We start from the raw sequence: 21,178 nt of genomic DNA, 5'->3' as shown, positions 1-21,178 counted from the left end.
GAGCTCCGCATCCAGCCCAGCCAAAATCCTGCGAAACCTGTAGCCCCGGTGTTCCAAGACGCCCGGAGGGCAGCCTCGCTTGGTCCGGACCCCGAGAACGGCACAGCAGAGCGGGGCGCGGCGCCGGGGACTGGCGCCGCGACAGGAGTAGCGGCGGACGCGAGCCGCCGCCGGCCATTTTGTGCGGCCTGGGAGAAGAGGTGCAGCCGCGGCCCACAGTAACTCGAGGGCCGCCCGGAAGTGAAGCGCGCCCGGCGGGGGAAACCGGAAGTAGCGGCTCCACGCGGCGGAAGGCGGACCGGGTCGGAGCCCAGCCGGGGGGAGAGGCTTGATGCTTGGAGCCCCTCCACAGCCGGGCCCAGTTGTGGCAGATGCTCAGAGGAGGGGCAGTGGCCCGAGGAGCTGAGTGAGGCCCGTGGTGGGGGCAGCGACCCTGGTGACGGCGTGGCTGCGGGAACCCGAGGCGCTGGCTGAAGACCGGGAGAGGGACGGCCGGCTCCGTGGGGGCCATAGAGGAGGAGGACTGCCTGGACCTGGGCTGCAGCCCGGGCCGAACGGCTGGAGGACGGTGCCTGCTTCGGTGATGCGGTGAGGGGATAAGGCAGCGAACAGCGGTGGTGCCGGCTGCTGTTGCACCGCACTGCAGGGAAGACGGTCATCGGGGAGCGGAGCGGGTCCTCATCGCTGGGGCCCCTCGGGGAGCACGTCATCGACGGTCGGAGGCAGGAGTGAGTGGCGCCCTGTAGCTGGTGAGGAGCTCCGTCGTAGCCACTGCTTTGGGGACTTGTTCTGGTGGTAGATTGCCTTGCGGCCCCCTGGTGGGCTCCCTGACCCGGGAGCATGGGCAAACCAAGACCCAAGCTGGGAGCGAACCCGGCGGACTCTTTGGGCGACTCAGCCGGTGACCGGGATGGCGGGACACGCGTGGACTCTGCGGTGGGACTCCAGCAACGCCAGATGGACCAAATCCTGCAGGCCATAGCGGACACCCGAGCTGCGTTGCAGACGGACATTGCGCAGGTGTCCTCCGATCTGGGACTGCTTCGAGCAGACCACAGGAAGCTGGCGGACAGGGTCAAGCAAACGGAGGACGCGTTGGACTTGGCGGCTCCGGCGCAGAAGGCATTGGAGGTTCAGACGGCGGACCTTCTACGGAGGGTGACGGTCCTGGAGAAGAGGGCCGAAGATGCGGAAGGGCGTAACCGCCGCAACAACATTCGCGTGGTGGGACTGCCCGAAAAGATTGAAGGGGGAGACATGTTGACTTACCTGGAGACCTGGCTGAAGGAGGTAGTGGCGCCGGGAGGGCTGACGCAGTTTTACACCCTGGAGAGGGCGCACAGGGTTCCGGCCCGGCCCCCGGATCCGGGCCGACCTCCCAGGCCAGTGGTGGCCCGTCTGCTGCACTACAGGGACCGCAATATCATTCTTCAGAAGGCTAGAACCATGGGCCCCTATCAAGTGGAGAATGTCCCGATCTCTATCTATCCAGATTACCCCATGGAAGTCCAGCGCAGGCGCTCCTCCTTTCAGGCGGTGAAGAAGGCGCTACGGGACGAGGGCCTGCAGTATTCCCTATTGTTCCCGGCCCGCCTCAGAGTGGTACTGGACGGAAAGACATCCTTCTTCACGGACCCCGCAGCGGCCTGGAGTTGGTTGGAATCGGTCCGGACTGGGGCTACAGCACATGTGGACGAGGAGGCGCCATCGGGGACCCTGACGAGGGCCCGTCTGTCACACAGAGATAGGCTGCTCACGCACCTGACAGCCGGATACAGCAGGAACGATGATGATGCTAGTAAACCTCTTCTCCTTCGGAGAGATACTCTCGAGCATACGGATGGGGAACCACACAAGAATAATCTCTCCCCAGGGGAAAGGGAAAAAAGGGAGAAAAGAAAAGAAACCAGGTGGCGCTGTAGGCTCAGGAATGGATCTCTTCTGATGCTGAGGACCTCACATCCCTATCTGCCACCCACTGTGCCCTGTAAGCAAACACAGAACAAGGATTAACACTTCGGTTGTCACAGCCACCGTGTCCACCCCGTAACCCTATGTGTATGGACTTACTTAGTCGTTGGTGACACGGCTCTGCAAATGCCAAGAAGCGAAATAAGGATTCAAAGGAAACGAAGGAAAACAAAACAAGGCGTGGAATTAACTCATTCCACCAGAGGTACTTATCTGTCTGGAGATAACCCTCGCTGCAGTTAGAGTTCGCCGTCCGGCTGAGCTCTTCTTCTCCCACTACTTAGGGAGCAGTTCCATAGGGTATTCTGCGCAGTCCGGTTCTCTCTTCCCTAGACGGGAGTTCAACCAAGGGTAGAGACGTTGTCCTCACGCTCTACCGCCTTCAACTCGCGTTGTCCTGGAGATACCTTGCCCCAGGGGGATTAGCCGGATACTTGCTCGGGGCAGGGCAGAGCAGTAGAGTCCCGGATCACAATCTCTCTGGATTGTAATGTTGTTACCCTAGTGTGGGCATAATTTGGCAGCGTCAGCCGCCCTGGGATCGAAGAACTTGAAGTACTGTACTTCGAGTTAGGTAGGAGGTCTCTTTCACCTCCGTGATAAGTATCAGGCGAAAACCACTGCTCCGTGCAGTGTTTCCGCAGGCATTGTACGGGGCTCCTAATTGTCAGGACCCCAGTGAGAATGCTCCGTGCTACCTGCGATCAGGCACCTCCACGGACGCCTATAATTGCCGAGTTCTCCCGGCTCGTCCTTTCTGTATGCTGTCGGGATGTCCACAGTAACGAGGAGGTCCAGGATCGCCTTCCCCCCGTCACGAGTGTTCTGCAGACCTTGGGATTCTGCGAACGGCAAGATTCCAGCAGGTGAGCTCCTGCCGCGGCTGGGTCGTTCTACAAGTGACAAGCCCCGATCTTCCCCAGAGGCAGGGCTTATCACTGTGTGTCAGGGGTCAGGGATTACACCCAGGGATTATGGGAGTTGTAGTCTTGTTCCCTCTTCCGTGTTACATGACCCCCACCTACCCCATGTGCCTATCTCCGCCTGGTCCTGACACCGTCGCAGCAGACGCAATAGGATACGGACAGCAGGGGTCCGATCACCGGGAGCGTCCCAGACGGTGCTGGAGCGGTGGGCTGCGCTGCAGGCAGTCTCTGTGATATCGGGGGCCGCGGCCTCCCAGCCCAGTGAGGATTCGGGCTCCAAGAGGGGCTCGGAGGCCTCCCTCTCGGATGGTCCTGGCGGGGATGTGGAGTTGCTGCCTGACGTGACCCCAGGGACAGCGGATGAACTGCTGGACGCTTGAAGGTTCTGGGACTCCCCAGGGCGCAGTAAGAGGGGCATGGGCAGGGCGGGAGATGTATGTGGGGAGGGGGGTCCTGGCCTGGCTTTGCGGGGTTGGGAGTGAGACCGGTACCTGACGACGGTTTGCGGGCGGGGGATTGTTGGGGGGACCTGGAGGAGAGAGCGGGAGGTCTGAGGGGCAAGGAACACCGGGGGAGGACTTGCAGAGACTGGGTGCGGATGCACAGAAGGGGACAGTCGACAGGCCCGTGTGGTGCAGAGCCACCACCTCACCCTCACGGACGTTGTGAGACGCTGGTGGCTACCAGAGTGTTAGGTATTGCTTGGGGTGGTATTTGGATGGGTAACTGCGGTTTAGCACCTGTTCTGGGGAAGGGAGGGCGTTCGGGGAGTTGGGGAGTTGCGGGGTTTCAGGGGAATGTCAGTGTGCCTCGGAGGGCTAGGAAAGGGTGGTTGGTTAGGCGATGGGATGGGGACCCCACCTGAAATGAGATTTCTGACCTGGAATGTGAGGGGGCTCACCTCTATGGGGAAGAGATATAAAGTCCATGCCTACCTGGTACGGAGAGGGGTCCAGGTAGCCTTCCTCCAAGAAACCCACTTAGATCGCGAGGAGGGGAAGGCATTGCAGCGGCGCTGGCGGGGCCAATTATTCTATACTACCTTCTCGAAGTTTGCCCGAGGGGCCCTGATTTGGGTGAGGGCGGGAGTTCCTTTCCAGCCGTTGGCGACACTGGTGGACCCGGAGGGCAGATTAGTAGCAGTACAAGGGCGACTGGATGGGAGGGACATGGCCTTCTGTAGTGTGTATGCCCCTAATGTAGACCAGGCCGCCTTCTTCTCCAGACTGTCGGGGCAGCTCGCGGCATATTTGACGGGGACGGTGGTGATGGGAGGGGACTTTAATTCGGTGACTGATGTTGAGCTGGATCGGTCCCACCCGCCTCTTGCACAGTCGGTGGTCCGTCGGGTGGCCAATAGTAGACGAGCTTGGCAGGACACTTGGGGGTTGGTGGACACGTGGCGGACACATCACCCGATGGATAGGGATTACTCCTTCTACTCAGCCCCCCACGAGTTGTATGTCCGATTGGATAGTATACTGTGTTCCCCGGATGTCCAGACTTTGATGCGTCATAGTGAATATTTGGCTAAAACCATCTCGGACCATAACCCCTGTATGGGGGTGCTGCAATGGTCCAGGCAGCGGCAGGCGATACCCACGTGGCGCCTAAACCCCTTGTTGCTGGAGGACCCGGTTTTCCGGGCTGAGGTTAGCGGATGCATAGAGCAGTATTTTAGGAATAACTCGGAAACGGCGTCGAGCCGGGCGACGGAATGGGACGCGTTTAAGGCGGTGGTTCGGGGAGTTTGTATATCGTCCACCGCTGGTGTGCGGAAGACTTTGCTGAAGGAGGTGGCGGGGGCGGAGGCCCAACTGCGGACGGCTGAACGCGCGCATCAGGCAGGGGAGGGCGAGATGACTGCGGTTGTGGAGGCGCGCGAGGGCGTGGCAGTGTGTGTGGAGAAGCTTCGCTGTTTTGATCATAAGGACTATCTTACCCGGGCGCACGCGGAACGGGATAAGGTGGGATCTCTCCTGGCATGGTTGGCGACCCCGACGGCCCGAGGTACCCCGATACTTTCTTTGGTCAAGGCAGGGGGAATCCCGGTCTATTCTCAGACGGGGATAAATAAGCAGTTTGCCAGTTATTATGCAGGGCTGTATGATAGTACCATGCAGGGGGAGCCTGACGGCTTGGCCGAGTTTCTGTTGGCGGCTCGATTGCCCCGGCTGGACCCGGAGAGCGGGAAGGACCTCGAGGGTGCTATATCACTGGGCGAGATTCGCGCAGCGATTAAGCATATGGCCAGGCGAAAGACCCCGGGAGCAGACGGTTTGCCCATTGAGTTCTACGCGGCTTGCCCGGATCTGCTGGCGCCGCAGCTGCAAGTCCTTTACAGTGAGGCTTGGCGACTTGGGCGCTTACCTGCCTCCGCTCGGGAGGCAATTGTGGTGCCCCTGTTGAAGCCTGGAGGTGAGGCCGGCGCACGCACGGCGTACCGCCCGCTCTCCATGCACGCCTGTTGACTCATATGACCGTCTTGATCCACCCGGATCAGGCAGGCTTTATCCCTCGGCGTAACACGGCCACTTCAGTTCGACGTTTGTTGCGGGTGATGGAGATGGACCGTGACGTATATCCGGAGGCCTGCACACTGTCGGTCGATATAGAAAAGGCCTTTGATAGTGTAGAGTGGCCCTATTTATACCGAGTGCTGCGGGCATTTGGTCTGGGGGACGGCTTTGTGCGCTGGACCACCTTGCTCTATAACGATGCCACGGCCTGGGTGAAGACGGGGGCTACCATATCGGCCTCCTACCCGGTGCGGAGAGGGACGAGGCAGGGCTGCTCGCTCTCCCCCTTGTTGTTCGCCCTGGTCATTGAACCGTTGGCAGCACATGCACGACTGGGGCGCTCCTATGCTGGAGTACAATTGAGGGGGGACGCCCACTATATCTCCCTGTATGCAGATGATCTGCTGATGTTTTTGGCGGATGCAGATGGCGCACTGCGTGGAGCGATCACCTTGTTGGAGGCCTTTGGGCGCCTGTCCGGGCTCAAGGTCAATTGGGGCAAGACATGCTTGTTCCCGCTGTTGCCGGGCAGACAGGCTCCCCAGTCGCTGGGAGTGATCCGATGGGAAGGTAGCTGCCTGCGATATTTGGGGGTTAGTATCTACCACACCCAGCCTGATTTGCTGGAGGGGAATATTGGCAGAGCCATTCGCGGCTTGCGTGGTAGCATGAGTTTCTGGAGTACGCTCCCACTTTCGTGTGCCGGGAGGGTAGCGCTGTTGAAGATGTGGCGTTGCCACGCCTCCTCTACTTCTTTCGCACCCTGCCTATATGGATACCTGCGTCGTACTTCGCACGGCTCAGAGCACTGTCAACGGGCTTCATTTGGGGCTCAGGGAGGAGGCGGGTGGCTTTGACCACACTGCGGCGGCCGAGAGCGGAGGGGGGGCCTGGCAGTCCCGGACTTTGAATGGTACTATCTGGCAGCCCAACTCCAATGGCTTACGCAGGCGGTGGCCAGGGAGTATAGAGGCCCAGAGGGCCCACAGGGCAGGTTGATTCCGCGGCATGTGCTCGCCTTCATAGTCTTGCAGCAGCGGTTGGAACTTGCCCAGCTTACTCTGGAGGAGCGTACACTCCGGCTGTGCTGGAACAGGTGCCAGAGGAGGGCTGCGATAACTCGCCCCTATGCCCCGGAGATCCCTTTGGGAATGTGTACGGCGTTCCCGCATGGGGGCGATTGGTCTGGGCTGGCCGTTTGGGAGGAGCTGGGCGTGCAGATGGTGGGCGACTTATTCAGAGAGGGGGTGCTGCTGCCCTTCCAGGACTTGCAGGACTCTTACGGGCTTCCACGTGGGTACTTTTTACTCCACGCGGCCCTTGTAGCGAGCCTCCAGAGACATTGGAATATGGGGCTCTCGGAGCCACCGATCGCTGCAGGTTGCCAATATGTAGTGATGGCGGCGGGGACGTCCAAGGCAATTACTTGTCTCTACCGCAGACTATCGACGGAAGGCCTGCCGCCCCTTGCCGCCTTGAGGGGTAAGTGGGAATTGGACCTTGAGAAACCGATCCCCGAGACTACATGGACCACGCTGGTGCGGCGGGCCTGGAAGGGAACGCGCAATGCCCGGTTTCAGCTGGTTCAATTTTTTACGTTGCACAGGGCGTATTTGACGCCGGTTAAGATATTGCAATATTTTGGGGGTGCGCACTCTCAATGCCCGCGGTGCGGGGGAGAGGGTGCTGATTTTCGTCACATGTTTTGGTCCTGCGTCCAGTTGGGTGACTATTGGGCAGAGGTTATGGATTGCCTGAATCAGGTGACGGACTGCATTATTGCCCCGGAACTGGGGGCCTGCTTACTACTTTGGTTTCCCCACACCCGCCGGACGAAGGTTACTAGCAAGTTTTACGACTTAGGGTTGATTATGGCCAAGAGGGAACGGACTATGCACTGGAAGTCCAGAGCGGGGCCTAGCTTCTTGCGGTAGAGGGCGGCGTTTGCGCGATGGGCGGGGGCAGAGGGTACGCTCCGGTTGCAATTAGCCCTTCGGAGGGATGACGAGAAGGCGCTGGCGACGGCCCGAGCGTGGGAGGCGCTGGTGGTGGAACTTCAGGGGCTGATGTCTGACACCGGGAGAGAGGGGGACACCCCTGACAGGCAGGAGGAGGCGTTGAACGGGGAGTAGGAGGGGAGCAGTGGCGAGCACTGGAAGCAAGGCCGTGGCTAGGCATGAGGGAAAGCCTTGGTTCCCTAGAAGAGGTTGAGCACCCATGCATGATTTATAGTAGGGGAGGAGCACATCAGGAGAGGGGAAGGCGGAGGGGTCACACTGACATGGGGTGGGGAGGGAGGCCGCATGGGCTGGATGATTATTCTCCTGGATATTGGATGGCAACACTGTATGTAAAGTATCCTCCCGAAGGGGGGGGTAGCGGGGCTTGTATTGAGTTGATGCTATGAAAACAATAAAAAATGTTTTAAAAAAAAAAGAAAAATAAAGGATCACTAAACGGTGCTCCACTTGTTCTGGATTTTACTCCACAACCAGGTGTCAGACTCCGCTTGAGAATGAAGTCCAAATGTACCCGCTCTCTTAGAAGTAAAGTCCGCTGGCCCCCAATCCAGCCTCTCATGCAGTGTTTGGATGTTGCCAGTTACTATAAGTTCAGACCTTAGTCGTAGCTGTTCTCTGCCTCCCCTCCTGCATTTCTGTGATGCTTATCATTGCTCATCTCCCTCCGCAGGACATGGGGTAGTTGTCAACAAATGACCGGACAGGACCATGAACTGATAGTGCTATGACTCCAAGCGTGAAACCTAAGCAATATCTGTGTGCCGGAAGGATTGGTAGATGAAAATAGTTGTCCTGGAGTCCAGCAGGACTGGCTCAGGGACAGCATCTTGAACTTGTCCTGGTAAATGAACAGGTACAAGCGGAGAACATCAAGGATGGGTCTCAGACTTCCTTCCTTCTTAGGAACCAAGAAGTAATAGGAGTAGGACTCAGTGTCCCTTTCTACCAGTGGTCTCACCTCTAGGGCCCCTTTGTTCAGCAAAATGAAGACATGCACCAGAAAGTACGCTGTGGAGAAAGGTGATCAGTCTAGAAAGGAGAGAGGGAAGGGAAAGCCATTGCTTGTACAATTAGCTACATGACACACTGATCATCTGCCTGTTTATGGAAAAATGGGAGTCCCTTCTCTCCATGGGCAGCTGGTTGTGTAAGGGAGACAGTCAGAGAGGTTTAGAGACAGCAGATCCAAGGGAAGATGGTGCTGACTGGGATCTGCTGCTGGTGTTGGTGATGGTGTCTCCTAGATTCACCCCTGGTCCAAAAGGGGCAGTATATTTGTTGGGGCTTCTGAATTAGCTGGGGAGATTTTCTCTTTCAGACTGATATGGCCAGCTGTGTCCTCAAAGTTCTATGTACTGCTGGTAAAATTGCCTCGCCGGGGATCCCAGGCAAAGGAAGTGAGATAAAGCTCTGATCTTTTTAAGGCATTGCAAGGAAAAGCATTCTCATCAAATAACCGCTTGCTATCGAAGGGCTTGTTCAGGAGTGAAACTTGGCCATCTCAAGAGAAGCTGTAAAATGCATTCAAATGTGGAAGTGTAAAGTGGCAGGTGGGCCAGGGATCAATCCATGGTGTCAGTAGAATCCAGATGCACTTCAGGATTAGTTTGGAAGCATCTAAACCATCACTGAACAGATCTGTAAGGGTTTTCGGAACAGTCCCAGCAAGCACGTCATGGGAGAAACAGGCAAACCACGTTCTGTAACTTAGTCTGCAACCGACACCACCGTTCCCCAAAACTCCCCGGAGTGGGGACAGCTACCAACCTGATGTTACATGCCCCCCCCCCCCCTCCCCCAAGTCGCATCTAGGGTAGCGCAAGTCACTACCCGGGTAGAAACTGTTGATCCTCTCAGGGGTAAGATATGTCCTATGCGCATAGAAAAAAATGCATCAATTTAAACCTCGCATTGCCGAAGATGCGGAGTACTCCGGACAAAATTTTACCACAGTCTTAATCTGCAATGGGCACGCTGATATCTGCTGCCCGGGTGGCTCTGAGAGAGTGGAGGTGCACATTTGAGTCAGCTCTCAGTGCTCCATATAATCCTGTGATTGCTTTGTATTTGCCCAACGCTGTACAGAGGACCCGACAGCCCTACAACATCGGTGGTTCTTCTTGCCCACAGCGCCATCTCCTCCTAATGAACTCAGTTAGCGCCCACAAAAAGGAAGTGACCCTCCAGTCGTACTCCTTCTGTAAATCTTCAAGGGACCGCAAAATCCAAGCTCCATATATGTTGCCATGTGTTTACAGTCCAAGGGCCAATTAAGGGCTATTTGGCACTTCATCAGGATCAATGCAAGATCCAGGAACCTAACCTCCAGGTGGCTTCCTCCTGAAGAAATCGTCCCAACTAATGGAGGGGCAGGGCTGGGGAATATGAGGTCATTCTCACGTTTTGCAAATACCGAATCCAGCAGTAACTAGTCATGGACTGCAGGGTACAAGGCTCCGCTCAGACTTGTTTAGGATCGAGCAAGAGCTGTGACAGCCAGGACAGTGGCAGTGTACTTCTGTCTTTCAGTGGGCCTCCCCTGTTTCTACCACCCATCGGTCAACCATTGCTATTGGGCCGCCAGATAGTATGCCTACCCTTCACCTTGTACCGGGTGCTGGAGTTTCATGAGAGCCACTCTGTGGCAGCCCGTCCTCAGATAAGACCGATAAGCATAGATTGCTTTTCCCGAAATATCCTACGGGGAACAATGATGGGAAGGTTAGCAAAATAACACAACAACCAGGGTACGGCTACCATCTTGGCAACCGCTATTCTCCCACCCCACTGATATGGGGTGGGTCCCCAAGAATCATGTTGACCCCCGGAGCACTGGAATTGTTCTACCTAGGTTGCCATCCAGTAAGGCGGTCTCTGTCCTGTACACTTGAACTCCCAGATAACAAAAGGAAGTACTCTCCCATGGAAGTCCAATATGCAGAGTTGGGCCCTTGTGGTCCTCTCGCAAAGAAAACCCACTAGTTTTTGCCAGTTCGCATGCAGTCCCTGAGGAGTTCCAAACTCTGGGTATATCCACTCTGTGGACCCGCAATAGAATATTGTGCACATTTCCACGGAGTGTGTTGTCATCATAATATGTACCTTCATGTGCTCTACTTGCTAGTGGTTCCACCACCAGCGTGAATAACAGCGGGATAGGGGACAACCTTTCCACATTCCCTGCCCCACCGCGTAGGAGTCTGATACTGTCCCCCCATCCTTACTTGTGCCATAGGAGTAGTGTAGAGCAATCTCATCCACAAGGTGCACGGCCGTGCAGCAGGCGCTCCGAAGGTGCGCCAAAGGCAAGCACGTCTGCACCCGTCCGCGCCAGGCCAGGACCCGGGGCCATGACCCCTGTTTCACTAAACAGGAATATTTTAATTTACTCCTCCAAACAATTGTTGGACTACCGCACTAATCTGCATTCAGATTGTACGCTTCTCAATCCTGAGAAAGCTATTGATTCCTGTTTGGGATGTAATTTAACAGTGCACATAGGATTTTGCAGATCATCTAATGTTTTAACATCTTCTACTCCCATCAAACATCTAATTAATTAGCAACCGGAAAATAACTCACCACCTACTAAGGAATTCTTCTTTTTAAACATCAACTGTCACTCACTCCCTAAACATCAGGCTGATGTTCTTGATTTGCTAATGGACAAACAACCGGACGCTATTTTCCTTACAGAGACATGGCTGAACAACCGCTCTGGTCGGGATATAGCCGCCGCTCTGCCCCCTAATTATGTTATAGTCAGGAAGGATAGGGAGGATAAAAGAGGTGGGGGGATTGCCATAATTTACAAAAATGTATATAGCTGCAAGTTTGTTGGCTTACAGGTCACCGGCTGCGAAGCTGCAGTGTTTAAAATTTACTCTAACTCCACACTTTACTTTTTCAGGGATATTGGTTTATAGACCCCCTGGGCCTGCCGGTCCCTGGGTCACAAACTTCCCTGATCTGGCCACTCCCTTCTTGCTCAAATCGGGGAATTTTTCAATTCTGGGGGATCTCAATCTCCATCTGGAGGAGCCTGCCTGTACCATTAGTAGTACTCTTATTTTAGACTTAGCAGCTATCAATACTCTGCTCATATAACTCTGGCCCTACGCACAAAGCCAGCCACCTATTGGATCCTATATTTTCTAATTTATCCAGTATGAAATGTTTTACAGCAATCCCTTTGTGCTGGTCCAACCACTTTTTGGCTGGTTTTAAACTAATGATTTTGGAGAATTCGCATGTGGCGTCTTGTGGTACTCTAAAATTAACAAGGAATTGGAAAAAGCTGGACATAGATAATTTTAACAAACTTCTCAGTAACAATGCCCCTACCTTTAAAAACACTCTTGATATTGATTTAGTAACGTTTCAAAATTGGATCCGTAAAGCTACAGACACTTGCCTCCCTGCCTCCCGTAGGAGGGTTAGCAATCACCACCCTCCAGCCCCTTGGTTCTCAGACAAGATAAAAGCTGAGTAAACCAAATGTAAAAATATGGAAAGACGGTGGAGAAGGTCCTATGCGCCTGACGCTAAATCTGCTTATCTGCACGCCAAAAGGGAGTATCACGCTCTCTGTAGGGCCGCGCATGTAAACTATGTTTCCTTAACTTTATCCGATGCTAAGAATTGTTCCAAAACATTATTTAAAATGGTAAAAGTATTATCAGGTGCTGCAACTCAGCCCACTCCCCCCCAATTTGAATGAAACGCAATGTGAAGATCTTGCTCAATTCTTTACTAACAAAGTGGAAGTAATATATTCCACTTTGACTGGGACTATGTCATCATCCTTCGCGTCATTACCGTCCATCCCCATCCAATTAATTTGGCCATCTGTTGATAAAGCTCTACTTGATATAAATACCATTAATAAAATAGATAACTGGTCACTACTTGACATGACGTCCCTTAAACAGCATCTGGGCCATATTAAATCTGGTTCCCCTTATGATCTCCTCCCTATTTCTGTACTGCAGCAGCTTGACCTGTCAACACTTGCAATTATTATGGAACTCCTAAATACATCTTTAAAGGAATCTCTTGTCCCCCTGGAATGGAAGCATGCAATGGTCATCCCATTATTGAAAAAGGCCAATGTTGACCCTACGGTGTCGTCGAACTATCGGCCAATCTCTTTGCTTCCTGTATTTTCAAAAATATTGGAGAGGCATATCAATGGTCAACTGCCTCAGTTCATTGAAAATAACAGGATTCTGCATCCTTCACAATCTGGTTTTCGAACCGGTGACTCTATGGAGACTGCTCATCTTGGCATAACCGAAATGTTGGGCCAAAATTTGGATGCAGGCAACACGGTTGCACTTGTTTTATTGGATTGAAGTGCGGCCTTTGACACTGTGTCTCATGCCGTGCTGATAAATGCCTTACAGTCCATAGGGGTTACTAGTTCTGCACTTAGCTGGTTAACCTCTTTTCTTACTGGCCGTACGTTTCAGGTCTTCTCTTCTGCAGCAAACTCCAAGATTCATTAATCCCCGTACGGAGTCCCCCAGGGGTCCATCCTTAGTCCTTTGTTGTTTAACATTTATGTTAGACCCCTGGCAACGATCGTTGAAGAAGCTGGGTTGTCGTTATTTTCATACGCTGATAACACTCAGATTATTTTTTCACTTTCTGCGGGAAAAACTTCAGAGCCTTCTGCTCTTCGGGCTGGGCAAAGTGGCATCTTGGATACATGCCAATTTTCTCAAGCTGAATGGTGAAAAAACGGAGGTCCTGGTACTGGGGAAAGACAAAGAGCTCTGGGGTCCACAACATTGGCCCACAGAAATGGGTGCAGTACCGTAGCCTTCCCATCATGTTCGGAACCTTGGCTTTATTATTGACGACTCACTATCTATGCGTCAACAAGCCACAAAGGTTGCTGCAACATGCTTCACCATTCTGAAGTGGCTGAGAAAAATCGTGTGGATGCTTCCTAGCCCTACTCAGAGAACCGTAGTCCAGGCTCCTGTTACATCTAGACTGGACTACGGTAACATCCTCTATCTTGGAGCATACAGTTACCAAATATAAAATGATCTCGGTCTATCAGGTCTCATCGGCAGTGTGAGGCATTATGTCCGGAAGCTCAGCATCCGAGGCAGGGTGCAGAATAGAACCCTAGTTGGCATCTGAGTCGACATATGGAACGCTTCGTACCATTCGTGGATCCAATATCCGTGTGCGCTCCCCATCCCCAAGACTTGCCACTGCCGCCACAGAACACATTCGGTTTCTCAGAGCCTGTTCTTGTGTAGGTCAACTAGGTAAAGCAGGGCTGTGGCTTGTTTGCCGTCTCGTCCTCCTGTGTGTGTGTCCAGTTGAGTGAGCACATCTTTGTCCCTTGTGTGCACCTCAATCCACACCCTTACCTCCTTCGGATCAGTGAAGAACTTTTCCCCATCGTCTGAGATGACCTTCAATGCAGACAGGAAGAGCATGGCGTATTGGATCCCCAATTGTCTGAGCCTTGCTATGGAAGCCAGGAAAGAGGAGCACTGCCTCGAACGCTAATTTGAAGACCAGGAAGATTATTACTATATGGTTCTCAATAAAGAGTCACCCTTCTCCCGATCCATGTGGAGGATGTGATCTCTGTGATGTTAATGAAGCACACATGCCACCACCGTTCTTGGTAGGGCACCGGGAGGGGGAGGTCTCGCTGACACCCTATGCGCTTTGTCCAGCTCAAAGAAGGGAGAAAGGCCATTTAGTGCTACCTCTGATCAGATCCAATTGTCAGCAAAGACAACCATGTCTTGTCCTTCAAATCACTCTGGGAGACCAACAATATATATATTATTCTGGAGAGCTCTCCTCTCTGCGTCTTCCACTCTATATTCCAGAGTGCGCTAGACCCCCAACCTCTGGCTGCATGTCTGCAACAGCTTGTTCTGTGTAGTTACTCATTCCGCTGGCTTGCGTTGGTCATCCTGCAGGATGCCCAGGTCTGCCAGTGTCCATTGTATGTTCCAGGGACTCCCTACTGTATTTAATGGCCATCAAAATGGAATCCAAGGTAGTAGGTGATTCTCTCGGAGGGTTGGAAGGTCTATCATCCGTATAGCTGTTGTGGCCCGGAGGTGGTCGAGCACACCTTCCACCCCCTTCCATCTGGAAGGGTGGCCCCTGATATCCAAAGGAAAGGGCAAGGTTGTCGTAGATCAGGCCCCTGGAGCAGGCACCCTCATGCCACTATTCCACTAAGGCAGGTGTCAGCCCATCAGTCCCACCAGTAGTACAGTAGGGTTCCATGGGGGGGGGGAATCAAAAACTGCTGGTCCAGGCCTACGCAGAGGTAAGGAATGCCTTCAATGCCAAGACGGAGGAACTTCAACAGCCCTGTACTGGCCCAGCTATGGCTCTAAAAGTTGCCAAGGTTGGACCCCTGGCAGTTCAATCACCTAGGTCTGGGAAAGAAATTCATCTCCGAGGGCCCAGTAGGTGATGGAGGGCCCAATTGTCCCTAGCAACAACAGGTCCGAGCACTCCTGGTTGTCAGGGACACCCACAAACCAACAACGCAAACTGGACAGCCCCTCAATGAACCAAGACAATCAAGGGGGACGGTGCAGCGGGCTCCAGCTCTAATCACCCCTGAGGGCTAGTTCTTGAGGTGGCTCGCCACTGCCCTGAGGCCGTCCCCCATGTGCAGTGTGGTCTGGGTGGGATGATGGCCACAGTCCTTCTTAGTACTGTGCTGTCTTCTCTGAGCATCTGAGCTCACTTTAATGCGCCCAACACCGCTGTCATGCCATACGGCAGGCGGCGCTGCAGTCCGGGCATGGTAGGTCTGTGTCTGCACGCAGACCAGGGTTCCAGCAATCGTTTCAAGCCTCTGCCCCAGTGCCCTTCATCCCCTCAAGGCCTGCACCACCATTTTGGAGACCCCGCACCCTTCTCCTTTGCCCCGGAGCTGCAGTAGCGCAGTCGTCTCCTCCAAAATCTATGCCGGAGGGCAGCCCTTGGACCTTGGCAATTGCCACAAACCTCTGCTCATGCCTTGTGGGGAGCATTACTGCCGCAATGTGAGTGCAGCCATTTTGAGGTTGCTCAGCCATCTTTTTCGCCTCAAGGTCATATTTGCACCTTCGGCTTTTCCGGAATTCTTGGTCAGGGGACCAAAGTCTTGCGCCGGTAGTTCACCCAGGGTGCCCCTTTACTTACGAGGGGCGATTAGATTGGATTATTCGCTGGATGGGGCCGGATGGTGGTGAGGGCCAGGAGCTTGCCGGCTCGGCTGCTATTCCATTGGTGCTCAAACCACACCCCCGCAAGTGAGGATTTTATGATGGGCTGCTTTGCTGGGTTCCATAAGGCATGGACATTCCAGAAGCAAACTTTAAGGCACATAGTATCAAGTCTCCTAAATTCTTGGTCTAAAAGAGCCATGGAAAAAGCTTTAGAGTTTAATTTTGAGAAAGAGGCATTGGACCACTGGACTTTCAACTGAAAAGTGCAACGGCAAGAATTTCAAGGCACATGTCTAGCAATTTGTCTGTGGACTGCCAGTTCAGAAAGAGTATATTTTCCAGGCAGCTAGAACAAGCTCCAAGAGCACCTCATTAAATGACAGCAGAGGTTCTGAAACTGCAAAGGCAGCTGTAAGAGTTTCATTAAAATGTTTGATTTGGTTTCTGCAGAGGGCAAGATCAGCTCCAACAAAGGAAAATATATATCCTCTTCTGTAGAGATGTCTAAATGATTTACATTTTGTAAATCCAGGTAAAGACCAGCATCATTGTTGTAAGAGGGGAGGAGATTATCAGGCTCCTGGTGATACTCTTTATGAGGCATGACAAGAGTGCCAGAATCAGAGTTCTTTCATCCCAATGAATCTCTAGGCCCCACGAAGGGGCAGTTTTAATGGTTCATCAAAACAGGCTTCACTTTCTCTTTTGACACCCAAATGATGTCAGCCAACTTAAATGATTTCAAAGGCAGCACCAGAAGAGATTCTGAGGGCAGTGCTAGTGACTTCTTTGACGATGTCATTTTTCTGAAAAGATCCACAATTGCTAGCCGGAGGTTACAACCTGCAGAGGTTTGATCAAAAAATGCAATATCAAGCTTTATCTTTTTTATTACTGGAATTGGCTTCGACAACGAGAAAAAACCCGACATAAGGGAATAGCATTGAGTCTTCAAGTGGTTCGAGAGTGGGACCATTTCCTGAAGGAAGAAAATAATTTATTCCTACTGTGGCACTTTTAATGTTTTTTGTAGGAAAATATTTTGTCAGATTGTTACCGGTGGAGAGACTGTTGTGAAGAAGGGGAAAACATCTCTGAGGGCCTTAACAAAAATAGGTTGGTCACCTGCTTCCCAATAGCCTAAGGGTGTATTAAATAGCAGAAGTCTATGGTTGAGCAGTCATGGTCAGATCCAAGACTCAACATACATACGTAATGTGGGTCCAACAAGGACATCTTCTACATAGTTTAAACCTCTAAATCACAGAGGGAGGCATTTGACCTAGTCTCTATAAAAAGCTGAGAATGTTCCAACTGTAGTACAGAGAAGAGCTCTGAGTTGTAGAAAAATTGAAACTGGTGCCAATGTGCCAGTTAGACCTCATATATGCCAATGTTGGCACATCTGTGGTGACCAGAGTCACAACTAAGGCTTCATGGTGCCAGTGAAAATTTGTTGCTGATTAAATAGAAATACAATCTGGCATTTGGAAGATATGAATAAGATGCGGCGTCTACAGGAAGATGTATCCATCAGAATAAGCTTGCTCTAAAGGCATCAGTTATTCCTAGAAGCACTCTACATTAAAAATCAGAATGTTAAAATGCATTAATTACCAATTGCAATAACAAATCTACTGTACCTTCACAAGACTTCGAAACAGGGTTATAGATGTAGCCAGTATCACATTCGCATTCATATTTCCCTGGTGTGTTTGTGCATCGGGCAGCCCCACAGATGTTCACATTCAATTCACATTCGTTGAGATCTGCAACAGAAAGAAACATAGTAAAATTACTCTTTTCAACACAATCAGTTTCACAACATGCTTAAGGTTTGCACCAGCTGTGCTCAAGCCACTTTTTTACTGCACCTACATCAATATGCTCATTCTTTGATATTCCGCAACCACTTGCCTGTTACACAGAGCACAGCAGGTCTGTGCCCCGTTTACCGTCAACTGATTATTACATATAATAATACCAACCAACTGTAGCTCCATTTAGGAAAGGCCCTTTGCAAGGGAAGACATGTTGATGTCTGCTCAGACTTTCCGATAATGTTATTGGTAAATTGCATTTGTATAGGCTGTATATTTAACATTATTTATTGATTGCTCTACTTCTCTTTATGGCAAGGGTGCTTAGAATGTGGATGTGGAAATAATATAGCAAGAAATAAAGAAAGAAAACAATGCTATGATCTATTTTGTTTAAAGCTACAACACCATTTGCTTTAGCTCTCATTAAAACAACCACTGCGATTACGCAAATCGAGAAAAGCATATAGGGGCAACATCGGTATTCCTGGTAACCCAGGTATTTTAATTACAGAACCAACATTAATTCCTCAAAATAATAATAGATAATGAGTGTTTGATAAAGTAATTGGTACTGATCAAATCCTTTTACTTTTGGTTGAAGCAATTAAAAGAAAAAGAAAATGTTCATAGGGAACAAGACGCAAGTCCCAGAAATATGTGAAAAAGATGTGAAGCAGTGAAAAACAGAAGGGTTGACTGTAGTTCATTGCAAATTAGAAAACACAGACAATAATGTATGCTCATGTTTTAACAGGAGTACAAATTGTTTGCACACTGAGCACATAAGTACATCCAAGTTTCAACTCTAATTACATTAATGTAAGCAGGGCTTTCATCAGGACAATGAAAAAGGAGACATCCTATAAGAAAATCAGAAACATAGACATAACCCTACTGATGGGTCATCAATTAATGAAAGCATACTGTGGTGTATAGCCCTCTTACCTCTAACATTTTACTTAATACATGTAAAGAGGGAGTTGATATCGGAAAAAACAATCAAAGCAACTAAACATGAAATCCGTTGTGCCTTGAATTGTTGAGGATGCAAACAATGGTGACCCCACTGGTAGCCTCTAGTCTCATCAGAGATTGATAGTTGATTGTTACGTAAAGAATCAATACAAAATGGGGGATTAAGTAGAACAAATGGGCAGTCAAAGTAAGGTTATCCAAAACATCTCAGCCACAATCTTGTATCAATCAAGGTTCTGGGTAAATAATTATAGTGTACCCTAAAACACATATGACTTACCCAGGAGGTCCCTAAAAACAGGCTAATGGTGTTAGGGACACTTATTGAGCATCTTGTACTGTTAGGGTCTTGTAAAATCAAGAAAAATATGGTCACAAACAACGGTCACCCTTATAGTGGCCATCAGTCTTAAATGTGACAGACAGGAGTGATACTTACTTTGCAAACTTCACCTGAACAAATGGATGACCAGACAATGTTATTTTACACATGATAGACATTTCATCTTCTTAATCAAGTGTCCAGAAATATGTTTTTTAATGTACTCTGCAAACCAACAACTGTGCCCCAGAATAGTCAAAGATATAACACATACTTTACAGTATGAACTTCAGGGGCATTGGAAAATCAATAGCCAATATGCCTATGGCAATATAAAAATCCTATACATTAGAGAAATTGCTAATAGTTCCAAAACACTTAAGATGTACAGTTGGTGCCATAGAGTGGATATGCACAGGAACTGCACTTTGATGCAATGTGAAAATAATAACTGTAAAAAAATCAAACGGTGAGCCCAAGAATACCTAGTGGTCCTGTTACCTATAAAAAAAAAATCAATTTAGAGGAGCTGTGTAGTCAACATACCATGGGTGACCTTCAATTAAGCTAAAAGAAAGACTATTATTATTATTATTATTATGTGCTGGGATCAAAACAACACTTAGATTGGAAATACAATGGTATAGTTATACACTAGAAATATCAGAATTAATCACAATGCCATTATGGATAGTATGATTAAGAATAGAAAGCAGCGAGATTACCCCCTCTTTGGTTAACAGAGACATGTTTTACCACCTGCCATTTAATTTCATCCCCATTGTGGGCTTGTAATGTAGGTAATAGTCGTCTAACGGGGCTCCAGCTGTAGTACATTTGATTCTGCTTCTGTGCTGCAGGATTAGGGCCTTCACTGGTTGTGTTTTTCTGACCGATGTAGATGAACTCACATGAGCACCATATGGCATAAATCACATCCTTGGTGTTACAATTATAAAACAACCAGAGCTCATATGTAATACCACTGTGATAAAACGTCTTGGTGTCAATACAGAATGTACATGCTTTCCGATGGCTACACTTATGGTGGTCCACCAGCAGCGGTAGACTCCACTGTAAGTTAAGAGTGGGCTGCTGAGTCATGGGTAAAGCTGCTCATACCACAGAATCTTGAATATTGGGCTCTCTTTTGAAGGGGAACCTTGGTTTATATGGATATAACAGTATGTGTTTGATAATGTCCTAATGCTTGAGTACAATCTCTCTGATGTCATTATTAGCTGCATGTCAGAAACCCATTCAGAGGGCCGCGGGGCAAGCAGGAGCTACAGGGCCAAACCATGGGGTTGAGTTATTTTACTACTGATGTCCCATGGCCTGATCTACAATGGATCTTGAGCACCTGTGTCAAGTACCCCTCCGGCACTTGGCTCTCAGTGGTAGCGCGGTCTAGCAGTCCAAGGCTTCTCGAGATAGAGGTAGACACAGGCTCACAACACAAAATACCAGCAGCAGCAATAAATACTTGCTTTTATGAAAAAAGGATTTGATATATATATACACAGACTCTACCACAAAGTAAAATAATACAGTCACAAAAAATACACATAGTCCCCTGAGGTTAGAGCGCGATTGTCTTAAAGGCAGGTCTCCGAGTCCCACTCCCCTCCAGCTAGCAGTAACGGTTACTCCCCATTCACTTTAGGTGACATTCAGGTTAGGCCTCACTAGTAGTCCGAGTCTCAGGAGTCCCACTCCAACTCTCACTTAAAGTAAAAAGTGTCCCTGCACCGCAGCTCTGGTAAGCAAGTTCACCTGAGGTAGAGTTCCTCTAGTTCCTCACATGCAGTCCTGCAGCGGCCGGGGTGTTCTAGATACTCCTCCAAAGCTTGGTAGGTTACTCAGGTTCCTTCCGATAGATAGGTGGTGGGGGTGCGACGATCCTGGTGCTGGTCTTCAGTTATAGCTTGGGCCTGTTCGAGTCATCACAGCGGCCTCCTTCCTCTGTCGACGGTCTTTGCCAAACAACACTTTTTGCTTTGGCGCCCATGGCATATTGGGTGACCATTCCTCCTCTGTGCACAGGATATGGTCCTATTGACACTGCAGCAACTTCACAGAAGGCCCACATAGCATATGGAGTCACCGACTGGGCACACTGTGTATGGCTCAATGAGCAAGGCAGGCAGCAGTTTTCAGGGTGGCCACATCTGGCATATGGCAATGACCCGATTGGTGCAGCAACCGTTTCCTCACACCTCACTATGAGGATCCACTGAAAAGGATCGCTCCACTGAACCCGCCCATTTCAGAGAAATGGCAGGATGGGTGTGTGACCTCTTTAATGATTGCATTTTAATGCCTTTTACTGAATTGATCGAACACTGCAAAGTTCCACAAGGGCAATTTATAACACACCAAGCTCTATTCCTGTCTTCTATAAATATAAA

At 50.6% G+C, this 21,178-nt stretch overlaps 1 protein-coding gene across 1 annotated transcript in view; it reads right to left on the bottom strand.

Annotated features, from left to right (window-relative positions):
* The window catches only part of PROS1 (protein S), a 308,818-nt gene that overhangs the window by 188,734 nt on the left and 98,906 nt on the right, over positions 1-21,178 (bottom strand). The window contains exon 7 of the mRNA XM_085622337.1: positions 17,291-17,416. Within this exon, the coding sequence (XP_085478463.1) occupies positions 17,291-17,416 (126 nt within the window). The remainder of the gene's footprint in view (positions 1-17,290; positions 17,417-21,178) is intronic.

This window comes from Triturus cristatus, chromosome 8 (assembly GCF_964204655.1).
Source record: "Triturus cristatus chromosome 8, aTriCri1.1, whole genome shotgun sequence".
Lineage (NCBI taxonomy): Eukaryota > Metazoa > Chordata > Amphibia > Caudata > Salamandridae > Triturus > Triturus cristatus.
The sequence above is the reverse complement of the archived record's forward strand: the minus strand, read 5'-3'. Positions and strand labels throughout refer to the sequence as shown.